At 39.1% G+C, this 15239-nt stretch overlaps 1 protein-coding gene across 2 annotated transcripts in view; it reads left to right on the forward strand.

Moving 5' to 3' along the window:
- The first annotated feature begins 211 nt into the window (after positions 1 to 211).
- The window catches only part of CACNA2D1 (calcium voltage-gated channel auxiliary subunit alpha2delta 1), a 504082-nt gene continuing 489054 nt past the window's right edge, over positions 212 to 15239 (forward strand). The window contains exons 1-2 of one of the 2 annotated variants that reach the window (XM_081243691.1): positions 212 to 436; positions 665 to 814. In XM_081243691.1, the coding sequence (XP_081099817.1) occupies positions 720 to 814 (95 nt within the window). In that variant the 5' untranslated portion in view covers positions 212 to 436; positions 665 to 719. Of the gene's footprint in view, positions 815 to 15239 lie in introns of both variants that reach the window. The other variant, XM_081243692.1, reaches the window with a different exon arrangement.

Here is a 15239-nt window from a genome sequence, read left to right on the forward strand (position 1 = left end):
TGCAGCCTGTGGATACACGGCGGGCGGCTGGCGGTCCCCAGGGAGCCCCGCGGGGCCGGCTCCGCTCCCCCTCCGCGCGCCGGGCGGCTGGGGCAAGCCGGCGCCGACTTTGGGAGTTCCTTTCTCCCATGTATGGAGGGCTGCTCCGGCCCGTCTCCGCCCGACTGCTCTGACGCCCAGCCCTCCCGCTGCCCACCCCCAGCCGCCTCCCTCCGACTTGCCCGGAGAAGCCAGACGGAGCCTTTCTCTCTCTCTCTCTGCCACAAGTCTCTCCGCCTGCCATTCCCCCATTCCTGCAGCCACCCCACCCCTCCCAGTGCCGTCACCCCTTCTCCGCCCCCGCCTCCGCCCCCGCCTTCTCCACGGCAATCGCGGGAATAAATCAAGGAGGAAACCGAGAGGGAGCGAGAGCGCGAGCGCCGGCGGGCTTGCCCAGGTCTGTTTCCAAAGTCGCCCTTGATGGCGGCGGCGGCGAGGCAGCCGCGGCGCCGAGCAGCCGACGCGCGCTAGTGGGTCCGCCCGCCGCCGCCCCTTCCCCCGCGCCGGGCTTTGCCCCTGCAGCCTCCGGCGCGAGCCCGCGTCCCGGTCCCGGCCCTGGGCGCGCCGGCCCTCAGACGCCCGCGGTCTGGGCTGACCGTGCTCCTTCTCCTCCCGTGGTTTCCAGCACCGGTCCTTCCCCAGGCTGGGAAGGGAGGCGAGATTGATCTTCGATAGCGAAGATGGCTGCTGGCTGCCTGCTGGCCTTGACTCTGACACTTTTCCAATCTTTGCTGATTGGCCCCTCGTCTGAGGAGCCGTTCCCTTCGGCCGTCACGTAAGTGCCCGGGCAGGGCGGGGAGTGCGGGCCGAGGGGTGCCGCGGAAGCCCGGCGCGGGCTCCATTCCCGAGTTGAGGGGCTTCTGTGCCCGTGGGGGTGGGGAGTGAGCCGGACTTGGATCTGGAGAGGCCGAGAGGGAGGTGCGCGCTGCTCGCCGCCGGAATGCGCACCGAACCCGCGTCTTGGGAGCCTCGGCGGGGCCGGGCTGTCCTGGGAAACGTCCGCCGAAGACTCGCGGCGCCTCAGCCCATCTCTAAAAGGGTTCCTTGGACTTAAAAGAGTTTAGCTGTACTGTGGGAAAAGTTTCCAGCCAGATACCCGCTCTCGTCAAACCCAGTCCTATAAAAAGTTGTGTTTGGGTTGGGTATTTTGCACATAGGTAGTTGCAGGCTGGCCAGGGTAGCGTGGACTTTTCCCGCACTTTCCCCGCACTTGGCCTCTGGGATGCTCGCTAATTGCTGTGGTATCCAAACTCGTTTGGATCCCAAATTACTGGGCGCGCTCGACAGCCTTCCTGATGAGAGGAGTGCTCGCTTCACGCGGTAGAGGTGCTGTCCACCCCAGGGACTCGCAGGTACCGGGGCCGTGCCACCCAACCTCCCTCACCCTCTATTTGAAACATTTAAGTGCCGAAGGACACGCGGTTCCTGTTCTTAGAATGAATAGAACCTATTCTTTGGGGGAGGGACTGTTTCCAGAGTCTACTGCAATTTTCTCTTATTTTTACCATTTCTAAAATAGCTTAAAAAAACCTCGCTGCTGTTCTGGAAATAGACTGTTTGAAGGTAGCTGTATAGTCACAGGGCAGGAAGGGAATGAGAAATAATAATTCTCTTTTAGGCTGGAAAAAAGACAAAGTCAGTGGCACATATAAATATACACATATTTTTAAATGCACGGAATAGCCTATCAGGCATTCTGGGAAAACATTTTTTTTTTTTTTTTTTTTTTTTTTTTGGTTCTTGAAGCTACTTTAAAGCTTCTAAGAGTAGGTAATCGGAAGTGGATGAGTCACTTTAATGAATTTTACATAACAAAAACAAAGCCCAAGGTAGCCTTCCCGGTATTTTTGCTATTGGGAATTATTTGTTGTCCTTTGTTGGCTGAGTGCTGAATACTGGAGTTGGTGGTGGATACTAACCGTGAATCTTTACCAGTTGAAATCCTGCAGCTATTATTTAAGGTTCAGCTTAAAGTATTTATTACATTAGGTGTCAGTGCAAGAATCCGAAGGATGCACATTCTAACCCGGCTAAGGGGAGTGTCTAATATTTTTGTCATTGATGTACAGTCATGTACCTTTTTAGATAATCTTCCATAAAAATGATTGCAGATCCTTTTTGTTATGAAGCACAAGGGTAAATGCCATCTGTAGATCTTCCTGTAATTGGCAGGATGTTCCAAGCGGATATTTTGAAACATGAAAAGAGTAAGAATTACACAGAAGATGCTTCAAAATTATGCACTCTTATTAAGAAATTACACTTCTATATATTTGTTTCTTTAGTCTCTTTGTAGCTTGGCCTGTAAAGCTAGAACTCAAGTGAGTCGCTTGCATTTTGTGTCAAAGAAGTGGTGCTTTAAAGCAGTCAGTGTGTTCAGTTTACACATTTTTAAAGTGTTATTTTTAACTGACAGTTTATCAGCATTTCTCTCATTTGGAGGGAATGCTTCATCACACTATTGGGGAAAACTATGACTTTTTAAGATACTACAAAATACAACTTTTTATTCCTGAACAGACCATGCTAAAATATTAATAGAAGAATCCTTGTTGTAAGAAGGACACCTGCAATAAATGTTTTCCTAAAATTAAAATAGCTCAATTTTCATGGTCAGAAATTCACTAAAGACAAGAAAGAAAATAAATAGTGGGCAAAAATAGGACTTAGGAAGCCACAGTTTCTTTTCTTTGAAAGGATTTGAAATTTATTTTGTAACAATGAAAATTTAAGATATTTTCAAATAATATGAAACACTAATTATTTTGTAAAAAAGCTTAATAAAAGATTTTGTAGAGCTAAGTCAGTCTCTTTTAGGAAGTATTGGCAATGTTTTTGTAAGGCTTCTGCATCTTTATTTTTTTTGAAAAGTTAGTAACCTTCTGAGGAAAGGAGAAATGAGAGTTGACATTTGTACTTCATGTTGTATTTCTGAGTAAACTTTATGAAATTAAAAAAAATACAGCATTAATTTTATTAAGATGTAGTGCTGTTTACTTTTCTTGCAAGAAAAGAGTTGATGCAGAGAATTTATCAGGATAAATCTCAAATCTTTGGGAAAAATTCCAAGTTCATTAAAAACTCAGTACAAAGATTATAGTGTCACTAAAGGCAAATTATTGTGCTTCTATATATACATTTCTCTGGAAATCATTAGTAAATTCTTTTGGTTTTTTGATAATTTTATTTTTTCCAGAAAAAGTAATGTAAGAAGTTTTTATCATCAGAAGAGGAAGAATGTGCCACCAACATAGTATAAAATTCATTATGCACTCATGGGAGTGGGACCTGAATTAGAATTAGTAATACAAAGGTTTTTGTTTTTGTTTTTTTAGAATATTTACAATAATATTAAGGGCTTAAGTATTATTATAATAAAACATAAATACCATTCTAAATATTTTCTTTAATTTTCTCTGGTTTAACATACATTCTCATGTAGCATATTCTGAATTAAAATAGTAGTTAAACTGTTCTAAGAGGTAACACTAAAGAAACTGTTTTTTGGTTTTTTTTTCGAAGGAAGGAATTTTGATACAATTCTTTTTCTAGGTTAGGTTTTTCTTTTGGCAATGATTGTTTCAATAAGGTGTGAAACATAAATATGCCGTCTGGTAGCAGCCACCTAGTGCATATTGGTTTGTATATGAGTGGAAAGAACATCATTTTCATGTTATAGTACGCACATGTCATACTGATAGTTTAAAATGTAGTTTTCTAAAGGGAATTCTCCCTTGCTTTAGAAATAATTTCTTGGCACATGTGTGAAAACACTTCTATTTTAAAACTCAGGATAATAAGTATGGTAGCCAGTATTGTAATGTTAATTTAAATCGGTCGCTCCTAATTTTAGAATCTATTTACAAATCCAGTTTTTTAAAAAAGCACATAGTTATAACTACTATTCATGTTAAACTTTTATCTCAGTCGTATCAAAATGCCAATCAGTCCAGAATAATTGGCTGGGAGCCCTTTGGTATATGGGAATTTTAATATATTTAAACTATATAATGGGATAAATATATCAGTAAGAATTACTGGTATCTACAGAAAATAAGCATAAAATCTCATAAAAGAATAGTACTTTGGGGTTTGACTGCTTAGGATATAAATATTTTTCTATTATTAGACAAATTTACATATAAAGTCTACAGAAAATAAATTCTCTGTCGTAACTTTGGAATGGATATCTTTTTCATATGTTAGGAGTGATATAATTATTCTCATTCACGTACAACATAGAGAAGGAAATGTGCCTTATGATAAAATATGAGATACAGTATTAAATGTGAAATAAAACCTAAAAACAATGAACATTAATAAATCCTTTTCTCAGATCTTTGATTAGTTTTCATCAGCTTAACCACATGACAACATTTATTATTCCACAGGTGTACATTTAAAATATGCAACAGTAGATATATTCTTCCAGACAAGTAGTAACATGATATTAAATTTAGTAATGTTTATACATGGTTATATGGGTAGCTGTTTGGATAGGCATTTGATTGAGCATTAGGCAGACTGAAATGGATACAGCCTAAAGAAACATTTTTGGGAAGGTACAAGAATCTAAGCTTATTATGGTTTATAAAAGGAAATAAAATGTGCCTTTTTTATTTTCCTATGGCTTTCACCAATTTAATTTTAATTTAATAAATACATATAAAATCAGATTCTATCGCGAGTTGTTCATTTTGAAAATAGGTAAAAACTTTACCACTCTCTTTCTTCAAAGAGACCTTGCTTTGTAGACGCCTTTCCAATACTTCTCCAACATTGATAAAAATAACATCATAAAATCCTCTTCCTTCTAGGGTTTACACATGGTGATGTTTTTCAGAAACATAAGTAACACGTGGAAATTATGTATTCAAATTTACTGTTTACATTTAGAAGTATATAGTCATAAGAAATGACAATACATTTAGGAATTTAAAAAATAATACCAAAAACCATGCCCATAACAAACTGTATTATTTAAATTAATGTGTTCTCTGGAGTATTTGTATACTCAGCACATGCATAGAAATTTCTATTCTTCTTATTTTTCAATACAGATGCAAATATTCAAGAAAGTAATCTGTTCTTCTGAATTCATATCTTGTACCTAACATGTGTCGTCAAACTACTTATAGCCTAAAAAGTGGGGATTTAAATGGTTAAAGTGAAATATTACAGGCATATTGTCCAGTTTGTTGATTTCTTTCAGTGTCTTCCATGTGTGGACATAATCAACTCTGATATGAGCATACTTAGATGGAAGTCTGGAAAAAAAAATCAGAATTTGTTTCAGTATTTCTGAAGAGTAACATTTTATTGTTATTAAAGTGACAGCCTTCCATCATTTGTAATAAAAGAGATGTCTATCCTAGTATTTCAAAAAGCATGTAAGCTGCTTACCATGGGGAATGACCTCTGTTCTGTTACATCTATTGCACACTTACCTAAGGCATATGGTATGTATCAGGCACCGTGTCACACAGTGTGAGCGAGTCTTTCTTTTCCTGGACTATTTGTGCATAGTACCACAACTGTTCCCTAAGCTTTCATATGGTTGCTTTCCAATAAAGTTGGAACTGCACCGAGATAGTCAACCATATAGCTTACACATGGTTCATGTTTTCTTCTGTGTGCACAAAACCTGGAAATTATTGTGTCATATTGTTTACAGAGTTTAAGGAAAAATAGTGATTGACTTCAGTGTTAACTGAGATGAAAGTGATAGCACTTTGTGAAAAATATTGTACTTACCGCCTTTTCCTTGAGGTTCCAAAATATGTTAACATTGCATCACTATATAATTTGTCTAGTTTATCTTACTGTAGTATTCTATTTACTAGATAATATTGTGTGTCTATCTATGTCTTTCTCTATGTATGTATATGTGTACACACACGTATTTATTTTTAAACTTCTTCAGGTGTTTTGCTAGGGTAGAAGAACCTGAGTACAGTAAGGTTATTAACAAAGGTGCATGCTGAAAGCTCTCTGCCAATCCACAACTGTTTATGGGGAGTAAATCTCGTTCAGAATATTTTTATACACCAGCATTTAAGAATAATTTTTTCAAGAGAATCAGATGAGCTATTTAAAATGTTCAGGTCCTGTTGGACAAGTTATTAACATAATTGATGAGTAACAACAGAAACGTGGTTCTGAAGATAGGCTTGCAGTCTGTTAAGCAAAACAAATATGAGGAAGGGACTATTGCACTTGAAGTGTTGGGCTCTTATTAAAACATCTTTGCATACTAAGCAATTTTATTTCTGCCATTTAGATAAGGGATACTTTGAAATTTTTAAGAATTAAATATTAGACACACCATGTTTTAGGATTCAAGGCTAAACGTGCACAGGTTTTAAAATTTTGTTTGTAAAACCTAAACTTTTAGGTTTTTCTTTCTTATAGACTTTATCTAATTTGTGGTAGTTCAATTCCATTGCTCCTTTAAAATTTGCCATTTATATAGATTCTAACAAGATTATAAACAAGGAAAAAATTGACATTGTGGCCTCAACAAACTGGCACACTTTTATAGTTAATTTCAATAATACAGAATCAGGCTGTTATATATGAAGCAATATTTAAAGTTCTCTTTGAATATGAATGTGGGATATTTCTGGCTAAATGTTATTTTAACATTTGCTTCTGCTGGTTTTTTTTTTTTTTTTAACCATATGCTTCTGCTGGATTAAAAAAATTCAGTTACATTTTAAATTCTATATCATAAATGGAAGAACAACTTAAGCTAGAAATGATGGCAGTGGAAAATAATGGTGTTGCCCATTTAAAATGATTCAGATTTGGGGATAATCCTACTGTTTATCTGAAGTTCTTTTCCTTGAGTAATTAAAAATTTATTACAGTAGCCTCCTGGCAAATTTTGAAAAATAATTCCTGAATTCTTTTATTCAAATAATTAATTAGTAATTCTTCTCTTTCTCTTTCTTACACACACACACACACACACACACAATTACTGTTCACCATAGTTTATTATTATTGGTACATAACATCAAGTCAAGTGGAGAAAAAGTTTTGGTTTGTTTTCCATCAGGTTACCTGTGACCAGACCTCAGTTTTGGGTCCTGCGCACTTGAATCTTCACTCACTGTTTCGGGGACCTCTTACTACTAGATTTTTCTCTCTATAGGGTAATTGTTGAGGGATTTTGATGCATAGATAAATCTATAATACATTATCAACACTTTCACCAAAATTGTCAAACGGCCTAGACTGTTGTTCCTTTGACATTTGCCCACATACTGTGGGGATAATTGGGGAAAGAGTGAAGCGAGCTTTTGAGGTTTTCCTCTGTCAGGCTATATAAAGGGATGGTTAGACATTAATGATGTTTCATTTTGAGGGTCAGAGGAGGAATGGCTCAGTAAAATAAATGAGCTTATGCACACTGGGAAAATCTGTTTCAAAAAAAATAATCAAGAGGTGTTGTGGCGGTGGGACTTCCCTGGTGGCGCAGTGGTTAAGAATCCACCTGGCAGTGCAGGGGACACGGGTTCGAGCCCTGGTCCGGGAAGATCCCACATGCCTCGGAGCAACTAAGCCCGTGCACCACAACTACTGAACCTGTGCTCTAGAGCCCACGTGCCACAGCTACTGAAGCCCACACACCTAGAGCTCGTGCTCTGCAACAAGAGAAGCCACTGCAATGATGAGCCTGCACACCACAACAAAGACCCAACGTAGCCAAAAATAAACAAATAAATAAATTATTTTTTTTTAAAAAAGAGGCGTTATGGTGGAGATGCTGTGAGGAATGATGCCTGTGTAAGTGGCGCAGCGGGGCCCTCAGATTTGCTAGGTGCAAAGTTACATTAAAGATGCTAAAGGTTGGCAGTTAGTTATCTTATTTTATTTTGTTTTGTTTTGCTTTACTTTATTTTATTTTCTTCTTTTTTCCCATTTTCCATGTGAGCTCGGTTATCCTGGAAATGCTGTTTACTGGACATTGTTTTTAGAGACCTAAATATTCATATATGGCAATTCACCTTAGAAATCAAAGACAGTAAAATTGTCTAGAGCTCAAAAAATAGAAGCAATGAAGCATTCTTATTTTTTATATAACTCTGGGAAAATGGTTCATTGGATAAGAAATATTAGTATAACACTGTATTAAAACCTTAAATGCTAATAATCAAGAAAGAAATTCCATTAGTAAATTCCATCCCTTAGATTATAAGAAATGAAATAGCTTGCAGGTTCTAGGCTTCTAGGTAGTACACTGAAGACTATTTAGACCTCTGAGTACATAGTACCTCTTACTTTTTAAAAATAGTTTTGATTTATGCTGTCTCTTTTAATGTCTCCTTTTTCAAAGGTTTTTAGCATCAAATGTAATTTAATTCAATGATTAATGCAATTATTATTATTCAGAGCAAATTATGTAGTGCACTGAACTACATGCTGAGAATCCACATTGAGGAAGAGAGTCCCCAAGGAAGACATTCCCAACTCCAGGCTGATTGTGAAGCAGTGGAATCTGACAAAGCGTGATCAAGAAAAAGCACATAACGTGGTGAAGAAATATGCCCGGGCTGTTTCATGTCAGGCATAGGACTCCTGGGTGGGAAGAGATGTTGGTGGGACTGAATCGTGAGTCTGAGTCTAGGTGATACAATTTTTTCATCAGAGCTCTCTTCCTACCTGACCCAAAGGGGAGTCGGGCATTGTTCACAACACATGGACATTTGTGGTAGCCCAGCTCTGAGTACTCAAATTTGGCTTTCATCCTAAGACTTTTATTTAATTAAAAATAAAATTGATAGGTTTTGAACCATAGTATGTAGAAAATGGATTAAAGAGACAATATTCTAAGCAGGGACAATGGGAGCAGTTAGTAGACTCTGGCAGCATCCCAGAGTGAGAGATGCCCAAGGTCTAAAGAGAATAGTGGCAGTGGGAAAGCAAAACAGGGATAAAACATATTGTAGAGGTAAATATTCAGGTGCTGTTGGTTATGGGATGGGGGAATCAGGAAGAGAGAAGTGTTGGAGGTGGCTCCAGGCTCTTTAACAGGTAGATCATGTTATACTGAACTTCCTCGACTAGACACAGAGGAGGAATAGTAGGTTGGTGGTGGGGTGAAAGTAACATGCTCACTGTTGGACGTTTTGAGTTTGTGGTGTCTCTCTAGATGACTATTAGGCCATTGGAAATATGTATCTGAAGCAGATTTGGAGGCGAATTGAGTAACTTTGAAGCCAGAAAATGGGTCCATTCATTCATTTAGCAAATATCTATTTAGTATCTATTATGATAGGCATGGTGAGTTTCAAAAGAAGAGTCTTGATCCTTCATATTGCAGAGAGATCGGATAAGATGAGCCCTTTAAGGAAATCACCAGGTCGTTGCTGAGGTAACAGCAGTTTCAGTAGAACGTTTTGGATGCAAACATGGTTTCTTGCCTTGAAGAGTTGGGAGCAGGTGAGAATATGAAGGCAGCAAGTGCAGATTCGTTCTTTAAAGGAATTTGACAGTGTGAGGAAAGGGAGAGAGTAGGAAGTTCAGAGGAAGGTAGTGTAAGGGATTTGGCGTTCTTTTGTTTTGCGTAGAGAATAGGAGCTATAATAGGCCATTTGGGATCGCAGGTAGTAGAAAACCATAGGACGGTCTTGAACCAAAAAGGGAAATATTTTTCAGTGGTAGTTGGAGCTGGATAATCAGTCATGAGAGTCAAGGTGAAGGTTGTGCCAACACCTACAGAAAGGGGTGGAGCTTTTATTAGGATCGTCTCTTGCTCTAGCCTCTGGTTTTCTTTGTCTGACTCCTTATTCTTCTCTGTCCTTGCAAACTGACTTTATCTGCTTCCTGACGCTCATGTTGTTGAATGCCTGTGAGGGTTTACATTTTCCCTGTTGAAGCTTTCAAACAGTTTGAGACCAGAATCCTAGTCCAAAACACAGGCTTCTAAAGAAAGATATGTTGGTAATCTGAATATGGACCAGATGACCATCTGTAGCTCATTCATTTGAGACCAGGAGATGGGATTTGGAAAAAGGATTTTGGTTGCCTAAGCTTGGGTCACTTCTCATACCCTGGGCCAATCTCATTAAGAGGTATTGCACTGCAACAGGCCAGTTGCTAGTACCATGGATAGAGGAAGAAGCAATTCTTAGAAAAAGGTTCCTGGGGGGAGGGGGAGGTTGTAGAGGCAACTAAATAAGTGTTACCAGAGGGGAGATTTGAGCATATCAGAGAGAGAAGACCAAATGGCAGAGAGATGAAAGGGATGAGAGAGGCCATGATTGATGGGTGAACGTTCTGACCGAGGCAGCTGAGGAAGGGATCAAGACGAAAAACAGTGTCTTACAAAGTAACTTTTGAAATATGAAACAGCCTTGAGAATTAAAGCAGATGGTTGGAATATAGGATAGATACACTTTTAATTTACAGGAGATGTTTTTGGAGGAATGTTCCAAATTATATATTCCATGCTCAAGAAGGAATGACATGATTCAGAAATGTAATAAATGCACATTAGTAATGTTCACATTTTGAGATGTACAGACCAGAGTTTTTCTTTATTTGGTAGTAAGTAACAAGGCCCTAGTACATCACTGTATTTCCTTTGGACACAGCAACGTTTGGTTCTCTTTTGTCTTTATTTCTCTTTTCTTTCTTTTTTTAAAATAGAGGTTGTCATCTTGAAGACCCATGTAGTTTTGCAAAATGTCATTAGATTTAATAAGTGTATGTGCTTATGACAGAAAGATATTACAGGAGTATCAAGCAAAAGAAAACAAAAAAAGAACAAATAGTTCTTGATTTTGGCAGTTTAGCCTTATTCACTTATTAATTTTTTGGCAGATAGGGGTGGCTTATGGCCCTACTTTGTCCGTGCTTCTCCACCCCCATCTGCCCAAACCTCATGTCCGTTCTTTAGCAGAGGGCAGAAATTTGAATTGAAACAGATCCTTGTAAAAAAATATATATATATATATAATGAATTTGATAAGACAACAAACCACTGACAAATATTCCTGCAAAACTTGTCCCTGGTCAACCCTTACAGAGGCATCTCAGGTCTCCTGAAGGTCTGAAAATCACTGGCAGCTGCCATCACAGCAGTTCCCTGAGTTTCCAAGATGACTGAATGAACGGTTAGGATTGCAAATGCCAGTGGATCTAAGAATCAGTCTTGATCTCACTGGTCCCAGTGCAGTGTGGAAAAACCACCCTTGTGGTCTGTAACAAGAGATGAGGAGCATTAGGGCGGATATTTATTTCCATTTTGTGACTGCTCTTTTTTCTCTTCCATAGCTATTCACAGTTTGCTTGAGCTAATTTTGATGTCTCTACCCACAGAAAGTCTGGACACTAATAATTACAGCTATCTTTCAATTATTGTTATATTGCTTTCTAACATATTTGAGCTCCTGAATGTGAGGCACTGTGAATTAATACTCTGCATGTTTTTTAATCCATCCAACCTTTAAGTCAGTCCCTTAAGATAAGTATTATCCCTGTTTTATAGATGAGGAAGGTTAAGTTTTGAGTATGAAGGACTTTTCTGAGTTTTTTTAGGAAAAGAGTTTGACCCCAAGCAGCTTGATTCTAGAGTCCTACACTTAGCTGCTGTACTTTGGCTGCCCTTACATGGCAGGAGCCTGGATTTCTTTGCACCCATTATCTTACCTGCTCCAGTTGTGGCTGGCTGCATATGCTAGCAATGAGGCCAAGAGGGTAAAGGAGTCAGTGTAAAGTAGAGCAGAATTAACACTAAGTCCAACTTCTCCATCTGCAGAACAAGGGTAATATTAACCTAATCCTGAATCACGGTATTATATCATGGGGATCAAGTGAGAGGATGCATGGGGAATCTTGAAGGACTGTTTAATGGCCAGGCTTTATTATTTGTACCACGTGTGATTTCTCTGCCTTCAAGGGATCATGAATTGATGGCGAAGGGTTAGTGAGCTAGATTACTGTGCTAACCTATCATTTGGTCTATTGTTTTCATTCAGAAAAACCTGAAATGAATGGGAAAAGGGATGCCTATTAGCAGGCCTTAAAAATGTTTCTTCTTAAAAAGTTGTGTAGCCTTTAATCATAAAGAGGAAATGAAAAGAGATGCATTGGACTAGAGTGTGTGAAGTGTTCTGACTCTAGGTTCAGGACACAGCCTATATCTCAAAAGGGACCACGAAGAAAACAGGACCACAGAGGATTTGATGTGCTTCATCTTGACATTTCAGCCAGCACCTGTTGCATGAGATCTGTGCCACAGGAGATTGAGTCTATTTTTAAAAGTCACAACTTTGTCACTGATAACCTCTCATTGTCAAAGATGGAAGTTTTCAGCTTCAAGACAGAATATTTGAAAGTGAATAAAGCAATCTATCCACGATGTTTATAGAAATGATTTCAGACAACCCTGCAAATTGAGCGAGCACAGAATAGTAAAATTGAGACCAGTTGCATTCTGAGTAACGAACACAGAAGTCAGAAAAAAAATCTGCCAAGAGCATACTGAAAAAGGCCAATTTTCGTTTGACTCATCCAACTGATGATTAGACACTCATTGAACCTCACTCCTTCACTTTATAATATAAATGGAGTTTAGCCTTTCACAAACACTGTTCTCTTATTGGTAGAAATAAAACAGTGAAATGAAATTTCTGCTGCACACTTTTAATTGATTTGTGGAGGGAAGAAATGTTTCAGATGAAACTTTACACTAATACCAATGACTAATGAGTACAACTTGATGATAACCATTGAAGCAGCAAGTTTTCCAGTGCCAGGAACCTGCCTTTTTATGGCAGTCATTTTGACATTTGTCACAGAAAGGAATGTAAAATTCTTATGACGTCTGTCACTTTAAAAATACCAACCCTTCTTTGCCATAACATTAGATTAGAATTGACTTAAATTTGCATCTGTGAAAATGTTAGGAGAGAAAACAAATGGGCCATGTGAAGCCTCAGGAGGATGGGAACAATGGAGTGTGTGCAGATTGCTCTAAATTAAACATGTAGAATGCTTGGTTGTGTCTCAAAACACCTGATTTTCCTGTCGATATAAATGTAGAAAACCGAATTAATTTTCATGAGGTGAAATTTTATTGTGCATGTGTAGCTCAGTTCCCAGGGGGTTTGATACATGGTATTAAGGTCGGCTGGTGAGTAATTGTTTAAAATTTATATTAATACTCGATGGTGATAAATAAACATACGGGAATGGCAACTCATCACAGTGCAAACCATGCCTGATAATTAGATTAGGTCATTCATCTCCTTAAATTATCAGAGGTGACACAACCTGTCTGTGTGGTGCCTAGAAGCCAGCTGAGTCCCTGGGTGTAAATGACAGTGACAGAGGGGCAGTTTGAGGGTCACAAGCTTTGGATTTGGTCCTGCCCCTTCTGTTGTTTTCCATAAGTGAAGTAGATGTGCCCCTGAGAGTCTGCTTTTATAACATACACAGGGATCTAAAACCTGAGTTCGATAGGATGCTCAGTATCTGTTTTTCAATTTCATTTTTATGTTTCTGTACCCCCGCCTTAATTACAAGCAAACACATTATTTATATATATATATAACTATAACTAAATATATGTGTGTATGTATATATATATATACACATATACACACACGTAATGTATGAATATTAGATGTTGGTTCCATCCTGAGTGTCAGTGAAGCTGCGTTCCTGTAGGTGACTGTCGAGTACTTCTAAAAAGTGGCCATTTATGGTGTGGTTGCAGCCTTTCCAAGTTTCGTCATCTGCACCACAGAACACAGATAATGGTTTGAGTGACGATTTTTTCAGTTCTCTGAAAAACGGTTCATGGCTAGTACCATTCTAGAGGCATAGAGGAGAAAATAATAATGGATGGTTTTGAACCTTAGGGCTTAATTCCCTCTTGGAATTTGCCTGGTTGGTTAATAATGTGGGTTCAAAGCTCAGTTCTACCATTTATTAGCTGGGTAACTTGAACACATTAACTCTTTCATTGCTAAAACTTCATCAGGTTGTTGTGAGAATTAAGAATGTTACTTCATACGAAGCACAGCACATAGAAAGTACTGGATAAATATAATTTGATTAGAAGCAGGAGAATTCTGTGGAGTCAGGTGGCTTGAGTTCCGGTTTGCCTCCACCACTAACTAGGTGTGGGCCCTACCTAGGTAATATCTTGTGAGGAACAATTCCTGGCTTTAGCTCCTTCTATAATTGCTTACCGCCCAACCGTTTCCTAACAACTAGGTCTTAGTTGTCACGTGTCTGTTGAGCATAAGCGAGATGTTTCTTGGTACCCGAGTACTCCCCTGCCTTTGAGGATGCCTCTGAAAAGGCCCCACTGCAGCCCTCACATTTTAGTTTTCTCTCTCACAATCTTTCTGAAGCAAAAGTGCTAAAGTTTGATGTTTTCCTACCTTTTTAATACTCTGTGCTCTCCCCAATTGTACTCAAGCATGGTTTGGTACCAGACTCCTTTCTTTGTCTGTTTGAAGGGCCTGTTAAGAAATCTATAAGGAAGTCAGTGACCTTGCATTCTTGTGTGCAGAGAAATAACGTTAGTGGCCTGTTGTCATGTGAGACCTGAAGTCTGTGAAACAGGCCCTAGATGTTCTCATTTGACAGTATATTTCTAGTACTTGTTGCAAACTGTCTGAAAATGGTAACTTTAAAATATCAGCAGTAATAGTGATACTTGTATAACATAGAATGGTGCTTTTTCTTTTAAGATGAGCAAAAACCACATAATCCTATCTTACCCAAGGAATAAATGAATATTATGAAGTGTTTTTAGAAGAGTATAAATCAGTTATATTGTACTGTTTAAAATACTTTTTCAAGGAGAATTAATATTAGGGCTCATTATGCATCTTTTTAAAAAATTTATTATATTTATTTATTTATTTTTGGCTGCATTGGGTCTTTTTTGCTGTGTGTGGGCTTCCTCTAGTTGTGGCGAGCAGGGGCTACTCTTCATTGTGGTTCTCTGGCTTCTCGTTACGGTGGCTTCTCTTGTTGCGGAGCTCAGGCTCTAGGTGCGCGGGCTTCAGTAGTTGTGGCACACAGGCTCAGTAGTTGTGGCTCATGGGCTCTAGAGCGCAGGCTCAGTAGCTGTGGTGCAAGGGCTTAGTTGCTCTGCAGCATGTGGGATCTTCCTGGACCAGGGCTTGAACCCGTGACCCCTGCATTGGCAGGCAGATTCTTAACCACTGCAC

Source organism: Mesoplodon bidens (genome assembly GCF_964165515.1).
Source record: "Mesoplodon bidens genome assembly, chromosome: 9".
NCBI lineage: Eukaryota > Metazoa > Chordata > Mammalia > Artiodactyla > Ziphiidae > Mesoplodon > Mesoplodon bidens.